This window comes from Scomber japonicus, chromosome 11 (assembly GCF_027409825.1).
Source record: "Scomber japonicus isolate fScoJap1 chromosome 11, fScoJap1.pri, whole genome shotgun sequence".
Lineage (NCBI taxonomy): Eukaryota > Metazoa > Chordata > Actinopteri > Scombriformes > Scombridae > Scomber > Scomber japonicus.
In genome coordinates, this window is record NC_070588.1 from 18,284,461 (window position 1) to 18,302,882 (window position 18,422).

At 39.0% G+C, this 18,422-nt stretch overlaps 1 protein-coding gene across 1 annotated transcript in view; it reads right to left on the reverse strand.

Moving 5' to 3' along the window:
* LOC128367871 (dedicator of cytokinesis protein 9-like) overlaps positions 1–18,422 on the reverse strand; it is a 75,210-nt gene that overhangs the window by 23,176 nt on the left and 33,612 nt on the right. Inside the window, exons 3-14 of the mRNA XM_053328541.1 lie at positions 12,838–12,927; positions 10,466–10,548; positions 9,442–9,511; positions 7,103–7,198; positions 6,636–6,770; positions 3,939–4,113; positions 2,954–3,006; positions 2,142–2,216; positions 1,901–2,041; positions 1,200–1,412; positions 926–1,048; positions 461–543 (exon numbers count right to left, since the gene is read on the reverse strand). Coding sequence (XP_053184516.1) covers positions 461–543; positions 926–1,048; positions 1,200–1,412; positions 1,901–2,041; positions 2,142–2,216; positions 2,954–3,006; positions 3,939–4,113; positions 6,636–6,770; positions 7,103–7,198; positions 9,442–9,511; positions 10,466–10,548; positions 12,838–12,927 — 1,337 coding nt within the window. The remainder of the gene's footprint in view (positions 1–460; positions 544–925; positions 1,049–1,199; positions 1,413–1,900; positions 2,042–2,141; positions 2,217–2,953; positions 3,007–3,938; positions 4,114–6,635; positions 6,771–7,102; positions 7,199–9,441; positions 9,512–10,465; positions 10,549–12,837; positions 12,928–18,422) is intronic.

The following is an 18,422-nucleotide window of genomic DNA, read 5'->3' on the forward strand; positions in this document are numbered from 1 at the left end:
ACTAAGGGTAACCCTAATTACATTCTTTGTCAAACTAGGGGTTTTCAAAGTCTGAGGCTGTGGGCTTCCCCTCAGACAAAGCTTAGAAAAAGGCACTCTCCTTTCATTTACATGCTTATTTTCACTCAATTTCTGGGCACCAATGGGATCATAACTATGTTATTTGATCCCATAGACGCTCAACAATTGAACTAAGATAGCCTAATATTGCTGTTTGAGATACTACAGACAACACCAAATGCATAAAAAGTCTGTCAGAGGAGATTTATTTGTTTCTGACGCTACTGTATGTCTGGATCTCTTTAACCAAATCAGACACATTTAGGCTATTCTATTTTATCTCCTATTTATAACTAATGTAATAATAACTAATGTCATATTTTTTTACTTCCATTCACTGAGCCTCCTCTAAAACAGTTTGGAGTCCCCCTGGGGAGTCCCCTCAGTTTTAAAACTGTACCTTGCTGCCCAGGCAAAAGGCATCCGGTAATGTCCCAATCGGTTACATGCCAGCTTGGCATTTTTCAGGACCTTCTGTGCCACCTGGTGGAAAACAGGAACAGTGATTTACATTTCACCATTTAGCACAGTAAAATATTCAGCATGCTGCCAGTCACAACACAAGTACGCACAAAAGTCTAGATAACACGCACACACACTCTTCTTCAACGTTGTGCAAATACATTTCACATTTTTCTCCTCGCCTGAATCACATTACTACCCACCACGGTCCCTTCAGGGTGCACAAGCTCAGTTGTACAGCCAAAGTCAATGCTTGTGTTGAGTGTTTGTGTGACTGGTCAGCGCTTAAAACAGGGATGATTATCTGCGCATAATGTGGGATGATCTGGTGGAATCTGCTGAGTGCAGGGCTACACACTGCCTTGAGAGGAGGCTGGAGAGAAGATCGTGTGTGGGTCGGTACCTTGGTGGAGTCTGAACTCTTCATGTATGGCTCAGCACAGTGGTTGATTCCTCCCTGAAGCACCTTCTCAATACGAGCCACCAGGAAGATATCTGGGTGGGGGCATGTAACCGAGAACACTCCCTGTATGATAGAAGTCATGATGGATATGTTAGACCAGATCGAATATGTATTAGTAGAATTAAATACGAAGCTAAAGCCACACTACTTAAGTGTAGATAAGCAAAAAACCCCAAAAAAACAAGCATATTTTGTAGCTTTTAAATACTTTCACCTGTCTGGGATACTGCAAGGCTGTCTCTGGCACACCGTGGACTAATCGTTGTGACTCAGGGTGGACGTCCCCGCCACCGTTAATGTACTGACTGTTGTTACTGGGCACCATACCCCTGACGGACGGGTGGTTGAGGTCAACGTGGAAGTCAGAGGAGATCTTCCTGCCATTTTGGATGTCAAATAGTGACAGGGTGACATAAAATGGTTCCACCTGGAAAAACAGAGAAATAATTAAACATATACTGTTTAATACAGTTTAATACATTTTATTAGCCAGTCTGCATAATCAGATTATAGTGGTTATGCTGTAACACACTGTGGATAGCTATTTCAATAAAATAACAGTGGAGGGAGCTGGATGAACACTTTTTGTGGTATCTGTTCTGCGTGTGTGTGTGTGTGTGTGTGTGTGTGTGTGTGTGTCATGTCAGCGTCTTTGTGAACACACAGTATGTAGAGTATTTAATAAACAGTTTCTGCTGGGAGGGACAGTGGGACATCAGACTCCATTATACAGATTGTTTGCCATTACTGAGCCAGTAGCCTGGTTGCTATGCCAACAAGAGTCCTTCAGTGGCTCAAATAATGAACGGAGTCCATCCGGTCGCTATAACAAACCATCTCATCCGTCTTTAGTCAGGCAGTTTATATATTTCTGTCATTTACTGCCTATTGAGGCCAGAGAAAGATCAGTCTTACGTTTGTTGTTGGTCCTTCTTCGTTCTCAGCCACACAGCTTTGCAGATTAAATGAGAGGTCATTGCAGTTCACCATGACGCGCTTGCCAAACTTCTCCTCAAAGTGCTTCACATCCGGTTCTATTCCTGAGAAATCTAGTTTCTATAGACAGTACAATAGAAGGTATTACATTTCATTGTTACAGTGGATCTTATAACAACATGGGAATAAGCGAACTTCAATATGCTCTAATATCAGTTACCTGTGTATCAGGGTCAAGGGTGAACAGCTTCAATCTGGTCTCATTCCTCATCCTGGATTCTATATCTCTTGTGCTCTGGGGAGAGAAAAGCATTTCCTAAATCGATCGAAACCACAAACGGTCTGATATGCCAAAAACACCATCTGAGAGATTTTCAGTCAGTTGGTTTTATCATTAGTACATTTTTTGTCATTTGGACCCATCTTGAAATGAGGTTTCATGTTGGGCAGACAGGCTCAGTGGTGAGAGTCAGGTGGTACAAAAATACACTTCAGTGCAGCACACAGTAACCTGTCAAGATATTTTCCAGCTAACTGTTTCCATGCACATATGGCTTGAATATTGCCGGCTCTTCAGCATCATACCAGCATGAAGTTTGATTCTAAAGCGCCAAATATCAATTTAGAAAAAAGCATTTCTGACCTGTAAGTGATCAGTCAGCACAAAAAGCACAGATGTTTATATCCACACAACTATAATACATTCACATCAAGGCAAGTGTTGCTTTTTTAAGACCATGATGTTTAATTTCCATTGCTGAGAAAATCCAAATAACATTCTAAATGGAAAAGTCTATAGAGATTATCACATGACAAGAGGTCTATTTAATGTCAGATCAGACCTACAAAAACAAATGACTGGCTGAGAAATTAGGTGTGTAACCAGTAACTCTTAAATCTAAATTAAAGCCACATGTTTGCATGAGAAGAGGCCTTCTGCCTTTTGAATTGAGGAACCAGCAATTTAATTGTGCAACTCCATGTGATGATGTCTTGAATGTGTCAGCATCTAGCCGAGAAAGCCGGACCTACCTGAAAGCTGTCCATACTGCCAGAGGAACTGTCTGACTTTCCAAGATCATCATCTAGAAAAAAAGAAAGAAAGAAATTATTGGATACAGGCCAAACATGGAGAGGACAAAAATAACCCCCTTGTGTTGAAAAACCTCCATAATCTCTTATTGACGTGTAAAGTTCAGAAAACAGTAATTTAGCTACACGAGAATCAGTCAGAATCAGTCAGGATTGAGAGGGTGATATTACAAGTCTCAATGGCATATTTTACAAAAGCTCAGAGATCTCCTCAAGCAGAATTGTTTTTTTTCTCATGCACAGTGTGATTAATAAAAGCTGAGGAGTTTAGGAAGATTAGTGGAGCATTTTGTGCAGAGGCATTCATTTCGTTCATTCTCTTTCTTCCATGGCTAAGCCTCCTATGAGACAGGAGGTGGGTATTAAAAACCTGGGTGGTCCGGCATCACATCACCGCAGACTAAATGTATATAAAAGCAGGAAGAAGTTGAGAAGTGAGGCACGAATGATAAGTGGATGGCGATGTGAATGAACAGCGCCTCATTTAAAAAACATCCTCAGGTACTGTACATATAATATGCCAGAGCAAATAAGCTGCTGAAAATTATTTGCTTGATTTTTAGCAGGGGACATTTTTGTCTTAAGAACTTTGTACTGACTATTGACTTAAAACTGGGATACTGTTTCTAATAAGAATTTCATACATTTGATCTATTTGTATATCAGTCGTCTACTCTAGATTATCTCTGATTCTTTAAAGAGGGAAAACATTTTCATTTTCCCCAATTTACGCAAATGTGAAGCAAGAGTTGCTTTTGTCTGACATTTCAGTGCATAAAAAGCATGTCTTAGTTAAACCCTGGATATTTTTACTATTTGAGGACTATGAGAAGCATAAACTCCTCAATAACTTGGATAATATTTTGACAGGACACAAAATAATATTCCCTAATATTCACGTTTGTGTTCCTTCAGGCACACACACCATCGTGAACGTCTCCATTCCTCTTCTCCTGCATGGCGATCTCAAAACTACTGTGCAAGATCTTGTTGAGTGTGTTGATCCAATCTTCCATCTCCCCTTCACTGTCTGAAGCCAGCAAGTAGGTGCTCTTATCTTGCATCTTCAGCTCGAAAGCAAATCTCCGAACCTTGTTGTTCTGCAGGTTAGATAAGAGCATGAAAGAAGAGAACATGGGGAGAAAAAAAACATATGAATTTCATAAAAGGTTTATCTAAAATTAGAGAGCCAAGCTCTGAGGAGTTCAAAACAAAAAGTCAGAACAAAGATTTTTTTTTTGAAAAGCAGGGTCTCACATTTGCCAAGTATGTTGGTATCTGATATTGAATGATTGATTTACTAAGTTTAGTTTTTGAACATTTAAATATCAAATACCCGACTGTGGAGATGGCAGGGCTGAAGGAATGTTTCATCTGACTCTCCAAAGCTAACAGCTAACCATTGCCAGTTCACCAGAAGGCAGATGATGCTTATTTTTTATTGTTTAAATCATAACTTGCTTTACTTAAATTTTAACCTCACCCTCACTCCTAAGTATTATTCTCTTTGAACCTGCAAAAACATTGAGATTTTGTGAAAAACAAATGTTTTGAATCAAAACACTGAACTAAACACTATTTAGCTACAAAATATTTCAAAATGTGAGTCACTGTTTTGGAAAGAGATATAATTTAACTGCTGCACAAAGCAGATGGATGGAGTGAGTTAGGGAGGGACAGAGTATTTCCATCTGCGCAGCAAAGCCTCCAGATCTGCCAGGACGGCAGCAGAGATTCTCTGAAGTGAGACGGCGCTGCTGAGGGGAGTCAACAGAAAATGAGCTGGATCTGCAGAGGCGAACAATAACCTTCAAACAGGTCAGGAAGAGTGATGTCACGGTCCCATTTGGGCTTTAGTATTACTCTATTACAGTCCATTCAGTATAACTTATAACTGCTGATTCAGCTGCAGTTTGTCCATGACACACATCTGCTGCTGTGACCGTGCTGAGGTCAGTTTCTACAGCTCAATAAAATATTCAAGTATTTCTATAGAAGTATGGAAAAGTTGTGTCATTATTGTGGCGCAATTGGTGGATTGTTATGTTGTTGTTATCACTATAGTTTTCCTGAAATGTTGAAACAGCAGAGTGGGAGTGATGGGAGGCAGAGTCATTATCTGCAGGCTAGCTAAGTAAACAGGGAGAGGGGTGTTTCAGACAGAAATAAAACTAGGGTCTTGATAAACACTTTATCATCTAATAGGTAGGAGTAACCGTACACATCCTCAGGGACTTTCACAGTATTATCAGTATTTGTATTCCCGCTTAAGACGGTGTGTTAATGTATGAGAAATGCTGTTTGAATATACTGTATGTTGGCACCTTAACAAAGCACATGAGCAGCTTGAGGCTCAGTATGATGTCACACGCCATTACAGCTGCAGAGTTAAACATCTGCCATTCCACACGCACAGCAAATACTGCTGGCTGAGTTTAAGTTATAGGATCTCTGTAACTTCAGTAGAGCAGAAAACTATACAGTATGTAGCTTAAAATAGGCTGTGCAATGCTGTTGCATAACGTAAGTGCCAATTAGAAGTGGGCTAATCACCAACATAACAGTTTACTGATTAAAGTACAGGCTCTGTACTTTAGTCAGTACACCAGGCTCACAGTAAGTGTATAATCCACTAAATCATCTTCATAAGATCATCTCCTTAATTGGATGTATTTTCCAGTTGAAACCAAATAGAAGTGGGATGAAACACTGGAGTGGCGTATTCAAAAACATAATACAGTGGGAGAGGAATTTTAAGGTTAAATAAGTTTAAGTAAAACATGGAAGAAAATACAGTTTTACTGCGTTTAGGTCAAAATATTATGGCACAGAAAACTTGCAAAGGCTTATATCTCTTATCTGATTGATCTGAACCTTCTTACTTACCTCCCACCCCTAAAGAGTGAAGATCTGTGTTTGAAAACAATGTGGTGTGGAGGTTCAGGGGAACTTGGGGGACAATTTGGATACCATGACCTGCACTGCTAAAACCTGCCTAAAGGATTTAAGCATGATAGGAGTCAGGCAGTCCTGGTGAAACAATCAACCTTCTTTCTCATAACACATTCCACAATAAATATCTGAATAATGCCTGCTGGGTGCCTCCTTAGTCAAATGAGGTATTTCTATCTATTGAGATGATGGACAGATGATAATAAACCCAGTGAGTCTTGGTCTACATTTAGATGGAATCGATTGTGAGGCAGTGGACGGAAGTGAGACCTCAGCATTCACCTTGTTTCACCAGTGGAGAGTCAACAGTAAAGCTGACCTTAGGGGAAAGAGAGCTCAGGTTTCAGGGAAATGGACAAGTGAGATACCTTTCAGCAGCAGTCCACCACTGTTAAATCTATTTGTTTTGAAAGGTTTCAAGTTATATTTTTTCGCTTTACCCTGCAAGATGGGAAATACATTTATGGAGACAAGAATTGTGTAGAGGAAGTTGCTGTGGCTGCATTCTAAGTTTATTCCCGGTAAATGGCATTTTAATTTCCAGTGAGGACCTGGTTACACCCTGTACTACTACGGCGCCAGCAGGGATATCCCGTTTGGCACCGGGGTCACTGTAGTTTAACAATCACTGCTTTCATGCCAGAGATGATTGGAATATTTTAGTGCGTACCTGAACAACACCCATACAGGAGTCCAAGAAAATGGTTCCTTTGGGCTCTTTGGAGATCTTTTCATCCTTGTAGAAGTTCAAATTGTAAGAACCATCGCCCAGCTGGGTCAAATGGAAATATCTCCTTTTGAACGACTGAAATAATAAGAACAAATAACATAATATTAGTTATTAGGTAACATTAATTTAAAGTAGCGTGCACCCAGAGTATTATATCAGATCAGGCTCCCAGACATAAGTAGCAACATAACTAATAAAAGTGCACATCAGTAAGAAAAAAGGGGTATTAAACTTATCTCTCAACATTAGGCAACCAGTGGATAGTCATAGAAATACAGTGTTTCTATAACTTTCTCATTTAAGGGAACATGGACAAGTTATGTGGAGATGAAGATCACATTCATTGCAAAAAACAATAATATTGAGGGCATGGACAATATGGACATTAAGGCAACTAAGCCACTCACCCTCATTGTAACACTGATGGCACTGTTCATGTTGCCTTTATAGAGCCAGCCATGTTTGGTGATCCCACCTTTCTGGGATCCTAGGGAGGCCGTGTCCTGCAAGAGACACAGACATGAGATGAAACAACATACCCACTGCAAGGAAGTACTTCTTAAAATACAGTTTTTCCATACAACATATTCACAAATGGAATAAAATCATTTCACATTTTTTCATACTGAAACAAGTTACAACTCTTTAAAATGGCACAAATAACTCCACAAATCCTCAAAAATGGTTTCAAAGAAACTGTCCAAAAAAAACGGATACGCAGAGAAAACACTGGCATATTTGACTTAAAGTAGACTCATCAGCAGGAGCATCATATCATAATATCATATCACCAATGCTCACAGTGCAATACACCCTGCCAAAGAATTGGCTTATTGTGCTGAAAACCTTTGATCTTGTGGTTTGAGATGACACAGAGCCCAACATGATGTAGGTCTGTCTCAGTCCAAACAAGCAGGCAGAAGAACATTAAACAAACTATGACTGTGAACCCAAATAAATATCTCAGTTTTGACAGCAGATCCCTGACACAAGGACATGATCGCCTCACACTTGTAAGGTGGGATACCATGAGATCACGTCCTGCACTGACAGGGGTTACATGTGACAAAACACAAAGCTACCAAGATCCACCGGCCATAATGATCTGTCAAAATAAACCAATTAGAGAGGAATGAATAGGGAGGAGATGGGGGCAAACTACAAAGCCATGTCCTGGTTTAGATCATCCCTGCACAGATATAAGATGTGCCATTTACAGTTAGACTCCAGACTTTGAAGGACTACAATAAGGAGCTGTATACCTGATACTTTCACACAGTGAAAAGAGTAAATGGCCTTTCAAGATGTAATAATTTCTGGTCCAGCTTCTTCTTCTTCTTCTTCTTTCTCTTTTCTCAGTCTCGTAAAGAAAACAGAGATTTTTTAAAAAGTATTGGCAGGAATTATAATATCTTTAATGTGCCTCATGGAGTGATCAGAAAAGCATCTGGAATGGTCCGGCGCCTATTTCTCCTCGTCAAAGTCTAGACAACATTCACCAGTCCCTGGAGAGGCACACAAATCCATATAAATCCTCCAATTTGCTCCAGAAAACTTTGTCAAGGACAGATAAGAGACTGCCAACCGAACAGTTTTGTAAGTCAAACAAGGGGAAGACGAATCAAATCACACAACCAATGTACAAGTATTCCAAAACACACAATTGTAAAAAATAATTTATTATTTAAATATTATTTATTTTGGGGGATTTTGGTCGGGTGGAGTTCATATCCTTTTCTTTCATCTGCACACGCAACCTCCCTGTTTGGGAAACAAATCTTGGCGTGACTGTGGAGGGATGAAGGCAAGAAAAAGATAGAGGGAAGATTTTAATGAGGATTTATTTGGATCTTGTCAGCGCCTGTGGTGAGGTCCTGACAGAGGTAAGGTTGACTGTGAGGCAGAGCAGGACAGACCTTGACCTATGATGACCTGACAGAGCTTGACACTCTCAAGAACACACTTCCCTCAGCTGCATGAACTACAGTAACATACAGTTAAAAAGAGCAAAAACACCTTGTTTTGTTTTCTAAAAACACAAAAAAAAGTCCTGCATGCAAAGTATCTTTCATTTTTAACAGTCAATGATATTTTCTGGCCTGTAGGAGGCATAGTTTGACATATCATATGAGGAGAGTAGATCAGGATCATCATCATACATCTTGTGGAACAGTGTGATTTTAAACTGTCTTAGATAACACTGTTTCAGAAACAGCTTCGTATCATCTCTGAACTTTGACTCCGATCAAATCCGAGCATCTGTCAGGTGGCTTATTAGCCTCCTCGGTAAGTGGTCTCACAAGCCATTCCAAAGGCAACAAATGCTCATTTAAAATACACACCCAGTCTGTCATACATGAATAACAGAGGATGAAAAGATTCAAATGCTGTACATGGGTCTTGAATATTTCATTGTGGACAAAAAAAAGGCCCATTTGGGACATGGTGTGCCAGCGAGAGTATGTAAGTGTAATTAGACTTAATTCTTTCCATTAAATTCAGCTATTAGACACAAAATGCCTTTTATCTATTTAACAACTTCAGTAAAAACAGGAAAACCAAAACTGATGACTAGAATAAGACGCATTTAGCTGCATGCAGTCTTTTCAGGGGCGAGGTTTTTATTAAAGGGGTATGACACTAAGCAGAAATGCGATCTACAAACAGGATAACTCAAATGTGCATTAAACACTGTACATGAAAAGTAGGTAAAGCTTCTACACACTGAACTAGGATAGAAACTCACCTCATCTTTATCCACATCCTCATCCACTTCAAAAACATGAACCGCCAGTTTATCAGGTCTGGACACTTTGCTGTGAAATTTAATATCAATACCATTAACAGGCAGATTAAAACAACAGATAGCATCATTAAGAAGTGTGACAGATGACCACAGTAACACACTACTCAATTGTGGGCACACTTCTGAGGAAATGGCACCATTACTTATCATATCCATTTCACAATTTGATTCAGGGTAATATTAATTAATTTGTTGTTTGTTGTAGCTATTAGTTACTTACTAGATTAAGATCATACATGCATCACAAGCTCATATGATGTCTGATTAATTTACCACCAATACTCTTAATGGGTTAAGTAAGTCTGTTATTTTGATTATATGAAGCTGTCTCTAGACATTCGGAGTAAATGTGTACTCCAGGAGAGGGGAAAACCAACGCTTGACTATTTTCATGGAAACATATTAAGGTGAGAATGGGCTGCTGGGAAATGAATATGTGCCAAAGGTGAGAATGACTTGAAATGTAAAAATAGCGTCAGGTTTTTAACAGGCAAACCACGTCACTGTGTATTGTTTTAACTTCCCCAGGTTCACTAAAGTGACAAAACATTTGGCAGCAGTGATAGTGTGAAGGTCATCGTCAACTCATAATGACAATAAAACAGATATACATAAGGGAAGAGGCTGGAGCTGATGACACAATCTCCCGACAATGAGGGTGTTTTCCACACAAGCTGCATTTGGGAATTATCCCGTTCATCATAAAAAGGAAACACTTTTTTGTTAAGGAAATAAGAATTATTGGCTGCGTTTCCTTGTAATCAAGTTACATCAACATTGTGTCAAAAACAAAAAGGTGACGGCTTGTCCCGGTGATCCGAAAACACAAACAAATCTGGTGTGTGTACTGTGTGTTTTAGTTTAAAATCTCTGGCATCCATGTATTTTACGGAGTAGTTGTTGTTACTTGCCCATCATAAGAATGTCCCAGCACACTAGCCCATTAAACTAACCAAACACTTACATTGGAAGCTGTCGAAAGTCTCCAGAATAGTCCTCATACTTGTAGTTGACGACATGCCAGTCAGTTTTGTAGGTCTTAATGCACTGAGAAGACAAAATTAAAACTGATCACAAACCATTCTAATATTCTGTTCAGTGTGTTAACACTACACAATATACAGTACAGTAAGACTTAAGGACTTAGTTAGGGTGTCATTATGCTTTACACAAACAAGTTCATACAACATGTTGGCCAATCACGTCTGCAGGCTAGTGTTTGTAGCTGTCCCAAACAGTGACACTTAAATGCAAGGTGAAAATCAGCCATCACAGAGAGAGATGAGATGCAGTGTTATGAGGATAGTCGTTGTTTGTTGTTCGCATGAAAAGTGATGGTCAAACCCTGGCCAATCGCTGTGTGAAGCAACCATAATTGTTGGATTGTCTGTGTTGGAAAGTTACAGAAATGGTCAGACACAGCTCTAGTAATTTCAGCTTTGGAAATGTGTTGGAGGAAGGGGTTTAAGACACTGTTTGACCATCTGCATTTTGACTAAAGCATACTGACACCTTAAATATAAGGTTTTCCACTTTTCCACAAGATTAAAGAGTGTAAAGAAAGTACAATGTTTAAGTATGACATATGATACACAGTATTGTAATGTGGTTGCCACAACAATTTCTTCATCATAAAAAAGCACAATAACAATAAACAGTTAGGCTTCAATACAGTGAATTCTAAAAAGATGAGTGTGCAGTGAGTGTTCACACTTCACCCCAGTCTAACATCCACCAACACAAACTGGGAGGGAGTGTATCTGTATCTCTGTTACTTGAAAAAAAGACATCTGTTCATTGTTAGAAACAGTGATAGGAGCAGCTCACTTATTTTCCAGAAATGCAGGCAATTTACAAGAACTGCCCTGACGGGCAGATAAAATGCAACCTGATCAGGAGAGCAATAGGAAAAACAGACTCTCGCTGGGTTGATCTTCACAGCTGTCCTGGTGATGTCACACAACACTCCACTGAGAGTTTCTTTTGTATCTTTAAGGCATCAAACATGTCTCCCTTAACAGTGACCTTTGACCTAGAAGGTGAACCTTCAGCAGCCAGTTGGTCTCTGGCTTAAAAAAAGACAGTAAGAGCAGTGTACATTGGCCTGATGGTTAACCATTGTGATGGTTAGAGGAAAATACATTTGCTCTCTCTTAGCCATAATTCATTATTTTAACAGCAACAACTGGAAATAACTCACAACATGCATGTGTTCATTCCCGAAGCAATAAAATTATTTAACTGACACATCTGAGGGACTTCCATGTGTGTTTTTAAATCTACAACCTGTTCTTTTCTTATTGTGTTATGCTGCATCAAAAGTGACTTTAAGATTTGAAAAAAGGGGCGTGCAGGTGGTCGAGTGGTTAGAGCGCATGCCATATAAGCAGGTTCGAAACCCGGTCGGAGGTCCTTTGCTGCATGTCACACCCCCCCCCCCCCATGTTCCAATATCTGTCTACAGCTAAATAAAGGTGTCTATGCCAGACAAAATCTAAAAAAAAAGAAAGCTGAATCATTTGACAGCCAACAAGTTCAAGACTCAACACAGATCGGCAGCACTGTAAACAAACACAGATATTTGATAAACCTGTGGAATTTAATAGCTCATTATTTTCCTGACATAAATAGATACAGCTGAGGAAATTCAGTACAAATAGTCGAGTCGATTTGACAGCCTCCATTAATGATCTGTAATGAGCACAGTCCCAGTTTACGCAACAGCTTCTACAGGCTACACAAAGTTGAATAGAGGCTCCAGTTAAATTAAGAGGTTTCCTGATCTGCTCTGATGTGCTACATACATTACTGCTAATTTTAGGTAACAAATTGGGTAATTGTATTAGTGTCACTGATTTGCAGTGATGAGTGTGTGTGCTGTACTGTATGAGGAAGCACTTCTGAACGTCTTGTACCAGATTCTGCATGCACTGCCACCAGGTTTAAGTATTAAATAGACTTTATTTGTTTTATCAGTTATAATACTTGAGGTTTTACTTATTGGCTATTTGCAAAAACAGAATGAATTGTTGTATGTAAATGCACCTATATGTGCTTATCATATCCTAATTATGAACATGTAGTTGATCCTAGTGTAAAGAAGTTTGTTAGTGTCAGTGGTTCAGTTGCTTATGTAGGATTACTGCTCCTGAATGTCCAAAGTATTTCCCTTAAATGTACCTTTAATTAAGCTTTTTTAAATTTGAGAACATAATTTCTACATCATATTTTTTATCTATGTTTCAGTGTTTTGCTGAATATTCATATTCATGCGTCTTTTTTATGGCTTAAAAAGGTTGTTTCTGTACCATATGTGTTCTGTTTAATTCAGCTTACCTCTTGGACAAACAGACTCTGGGCCTCTCTCTCTGCATTTTCAGGCACTGTGGGGTAGAGACTTCTCCCTTGCCGCCTCAAAGTTGAAATCTGCAAGACAAAACAAGATTTGGCTCAACAAGAGAAACACCACAGGGGAAATTACAACAGACCACAACACATTGATAATCAACACAGTAAAAGTGAAATGTGGAAGACATTTCTCAAGCTGGACACCTTTTCCTGGTATTATAGTTTGTGGTCTCAGCTGGACACAATTGCATATTGTTTCATGCTAGAGAAAGGGCCCATGTCTTTCTGAGGGTTCAACAGGGCAGAGTGTGCGGGAGGCAGGATGCTTGTTCATACTGCTCATCTCCAGGACCCCCAGACACACCCTGAATCTGGCTCTCTGCCACTGTTACACAAGCAGTCTCTGATTAATCGGCATCTCAGTCCCTCTAATGCTTCCCTAAAGTATTTCTCTAATGACCAGCAGGTTCACTCTGCACTCAGAACCAATTGCAGTTTCACAGCAGGGATAAGAGTCAATGCTGTGCCCTTTAAGTATATTCCCCGATCATATTTACAATACAGAATCCAGCATATAAAGTTAATACATATTGACGCTATAAGAAAATAATCAATAACCTTTCTTGCATTCATCCATAATGCATTCCTAAAAGTTTCCTTAATGAGAAAAACATTTACTTGGAGTGATGACTGTATATAATTGACTGGTATGCAGAACATACTGTTTAAGTTCTTGGCACACATTATAATAAATTCATTGTGGTTATAAATGCAAGTGCTCATTCAGTATTGTGTTTGAATTACAACATGATAGAGACATTTTTTAGACCTCTCTTCCAAAATTTAGCCTCCTGACGTTTTAAAGAGACTAGAAACAGAACACAAATAATGTCTCAAAGAGACACCAGAGAGGGCTTGCCTCATTTGACTGATAGAGAAGGAAAAATGTCAAAAATATGGTCAAAACAAGAGGAAACATCATATTCCCTGATTGACTGTCATTCATCAACACTCCTCCAAGGGATATGTGACTTCCAGTAAAGTATTTAGCGATAAATCAAAATTTGTACAGGTATTTCAAGACAGCAGGAAATCATACAAAGTTTTTTCTTTTTTTTCAAACAACAGTTTGTTCAAACTTGAGTAAAATACTGCAATGAACAACAACATTTCCATCAAGTCTTTGCAGGAGGATTAATTCTGGCAGTTAAAAACTAGAGTGCATTTGACCTCGCATAATCCCCGTGAGCAAGAGTGAAATATAAATACAAGCATTAAGTGTTCAGCTGACTTAGTTAAAAGGAAACATGTGAATTCTGACTTTGTGTGGGTCAAATGCTTGTCTGATGTGAGTGCGGGCTGTGTTATCTACTGTATGACTGTGAGGGATTCAGACAATACCTCAATTATACTAACACATTTGAAAAGAAAAAGTGTATCTATTGAAGAACAAAGTCAAGGGCTAACCACATATGACAACCAAATGTGTTTTGTGATCTCCAAATATTTTCATGTCCAAAACAAATTTACACACAAATATAAGATAAATTGTGTAGCACAGTTTTTTCTTATTGAGGTGCTAATGCATGATGCTCAAATACAAGCGACAGAATCAGCTTTAAAACTGTTTCAAAAGAACTAATTAGGTTGAGAACAAATAATGATAATTCACACAATAATGATGATCACTTCATTATTGTGTCTTGAATGTCACTAAGGTTTGTCTCCCTATTCTCCAGAATGAGCCTGCATTAGGTGTCGGACTAAGCACTGGTCAATTTTGACAAATTCCATACTGAGCTCGTATTTGTGAACTTGAAGTCTCCCTTTCCTCTCTGCAAGCCAGGTTTCCTGCAAGGGAGATGGTAATCTTTTCAATCCAAGCAGCAGAAGTAAACAGGCATGGAGGTAAGAGGGAGCCAGGAAGTGGGCAACAGGAAGCATTTAATTGGGCTACAAGTCACCAGGGAGAGCCGTAAGATTCTCTGGTGAAAGAAGTCTAAAATTAGGATGGGATATAGCTGTGCTCAGCAGGAAACCACAAACATTTTATTTGCAAAATCCTTCTACTTTCTCACCCTGATCTGAACTGAAATGCAAATATGCATGTTAACACTTCAGCACTAATCGCATGGATCCTGGTTTCAACCTGATATCAAATACATACAGCATCTCTACCCATTTTGAAGTGGTTGAAGTAAAGGGAAAAACTTGTAGAGCTGAAAAGATCAGTATTAATCACTTTCCTCTGTTTAATATCACAGTAAACTTTTGCATTGTATGTTAGACAAAAAAGATAGAAAGATATCACCTTGACATTTTTCAGCATAAATGGTTTGCAGATTAAACGACAAAGTAACTGGCAGATTAAACAACAGTTGCAGATGTGAGCTTCGCTAGTGAGTTTAAGTACACCTCAAATTGAAGAAAGGAGGACTGGAAAGGCTGGTAATCCTGGGCAAATTTCTCCTGAAACCTTTTAGAGAGAGCACAAAGAAACCTGCACACTACTCCACTTTGCTAACAATTTCCAGATCAAAACCAGATGGAGATGATATAAACATTGCCTCACAAAAGAACAGTACCAAATACAATTTTGTGCCAGTGAAGATAATATAAGGTATTGACCTGATAGTGGTTTCTATTGTGGATGAACAGCCAAACACAGGATTTATACAAAAATAACCCACTGACAGAGGAGCTCTTTTGGCTTGTTTTGGACTTGATTTATGACCAACTCACACTGTATACTTAGCACTGTCTCTCTGTATGAATACATACTGGCCTCACCTCCTTTCACTGAACGCACCCAGCACTAAAAGGTCCCTGACACAGAAGCTGATTAAAACCTTGAACAACAGTATGTGGAGGCCGGAACAGATGTTAGGTTCAATCACTGTGCCTCTGGTACTGTAGGTTTTTTTTTCCTCGGTCAGAATCACCTGTCAGCCCCTGACAACGTACTGTTTGTGTGTGAAGCTGGTATGTTATGTTCATAACAGCAGGCTTGAGGAGCGTGATACAAGAGAAGACAAAGTCAAGGCTACCCTGCTGTAACTGAGCACCCAGCTGCCAGGTCTCTGCAAACAGGAAAAAGCTCTGCAACAACCTCTGGCTTTATTAAGAGTTCAAAACACTTAAAATTCCCTTTTTGTCTTTCAGTCTATTTAATATAACCTCCTTCATGCTCATTAAGATGAGTTTGTACAGTGCTCTGACAGTATTTAAAGACTATTTGCTCTGAGTAACATGAACATAAAGTCCCTTCCACACATGAAACCAGCAACATTACCAGGTTCATGTATAAGGGTCAGGCAGCGGTTTTAGTCACTCAAATTTCACGCACATTTGTCAGTTTCACAGAAATACCTTGTTTGAAGTCCATACCCACATGACAAGACCATTACATAAAGATTACATAAGGCTTACATATATATATATACATATATACATATATATATATACACACATATATATATATATATATATGCTAATATATGACATTTTCTGTGTTTATTTTTGTCCTAAATATATTGTTGTTGCATTGTAATTTGGCAGACTGATTTCAAAACCTGCCTGGTACATTCCGCATAGAAGATTTTTAAAATCCAAACAATTTACAAAATACCATTATCCTTTAAACAATGCCTGTGTTTGCTCTGACAGAGATGGACATCAAGAAACAGACACTCTTAGGTTGAGCAAGGAGAGGCATTATATTAAAAGCACTGGGGCATATCGGTTAAATTCCTGATGGGTTTCAACCTCACAGGGTGGAAAGAGTGAGAACAGATTACATACCTGTGACCTAGTACTAACGATACTTTAAGACATAAAAATGATGATGCCATGATCCCACCAATAATTAAGGATGGTGTTTGTAAGAAGGGTTTATAATCTATTTCCTCATTCAGATGTGGATATACTGATGGTGGACACACCGGACCACTGAACATTCTGGCCACTTGATGATGTGGTGGGTGATGTACTGGGAACTGGGTGGTGCTTGGTTTTTGCTCTGATGTCACCAATGATCTCATTTTACAGCTTAACAGCACACTAAAGTATGAGCTGAGAAATAAGAAATGCTGTAACAGAATCTTGATTTATATTTGGTCAGAGCTGCCTAGTTTGATCATTTATTTGCATAAAGTTGAGGTCGAGTCATGATTATAGAAATTTAGATGCAGTGGTTGGTCTGTCAACTTGCCAAAAATGAATAGGATTCATCAACTTGACATCCGCCAACAGATTTGGTGTTACTGCACCATAATGCATCAAATATAAAAATCTCATAGATTTCCCCTTGCAGCAGTTTTTTCTCTACGTTTTTTAATATTGTCTGCAAAAGAACTGCATCAAAATGTTAATTTAAAACCCACTTTAAGTGGTATGATGATGCAGCACTATGGTTCTTTAAGGAAAAAGTCACGGGTGCTGGAGCTTTTGACCAATACTTGGACTTCCTGAGCTCTGTGAAAAATCTCTTTCTCTTGGGTGTTCACAGAGTTTTACAAGAAAAATCAATTCCAGCACTTCAACCCAGTCGACACAAAGAATAGCCACAGATATAAATGTCACAGTGTGGGTGTGAGAGGGGGGACTGAGATTAAGCATTTTAATGTACATCAATAACTTTTTAAACTTGCATGATAGAATAAATAGTAACTTTTTACAACATTTATTTTAGTATAAATACCTCTATTTGTACTGACATATTCTCCAATATGGGCATTCAGAGGAAATATGTTAAAGTCATCATGGCAAAACAAAGGCTTCTCTCACTGAAAGGGGAGCAATAACAATAAAATCCCAGACTCTATAAAATTTCCACTAAACCGTGAGAAGGCAGGGTGAGATTTGAGGACATACAGTACATCTCATTGCTGCTGAGGGTACAGACATCTTTCAAAGTAGTCTCATTTCCTGAAGTAGAAGCGCTGGGCCAGATTTCCATTTTAGATTTTCCGTCCTCAACGTGGAAAGTGTGAGAGAGCGTACGTCCTGTGCAATGTGGCTGGAGATAACACTTACTCTGTCACAACATATGAGACAGAATGAGCCAATTAAACAGATGGCCCCTGACCCCTCTCTTGCTACAGCATAGAGGGATGTAAACAAAAGGAAAGCCCCGATGAACGTCCCCACCCAGTACTCACAACACTGGCCGTGCCTGGGCCAAAGGAAAAGGCTGCAAAAGCCAGACAAATACAACAAAGACAGCACGCAAATAGGAGGGTAACCAATAATGTTAGACAGAAAACATTAAATGTACATTTTATTTTCAGAACTTGTATTGTGAGCAGCTGAGCTGACATTTCTTTGTTTAATATTTGTCTACAGAATGCACTATTTTACACAGTAACAAGAGAAAATCAAAGCCTTAACTTTAGCAGTGTCATTACCACTCTAAGCTTTATACAGTAGCACCACAAACTCATCATCACTTCAATAAAACCTTCCTCACTTCCTACACCAACATTATCCCGGTTACAATACACAGAGCCATATTTACTGTGATGTTTGTGCCAGTGTGGATGTGACACATTCTGCCCAGGAAATGTGCATGAACC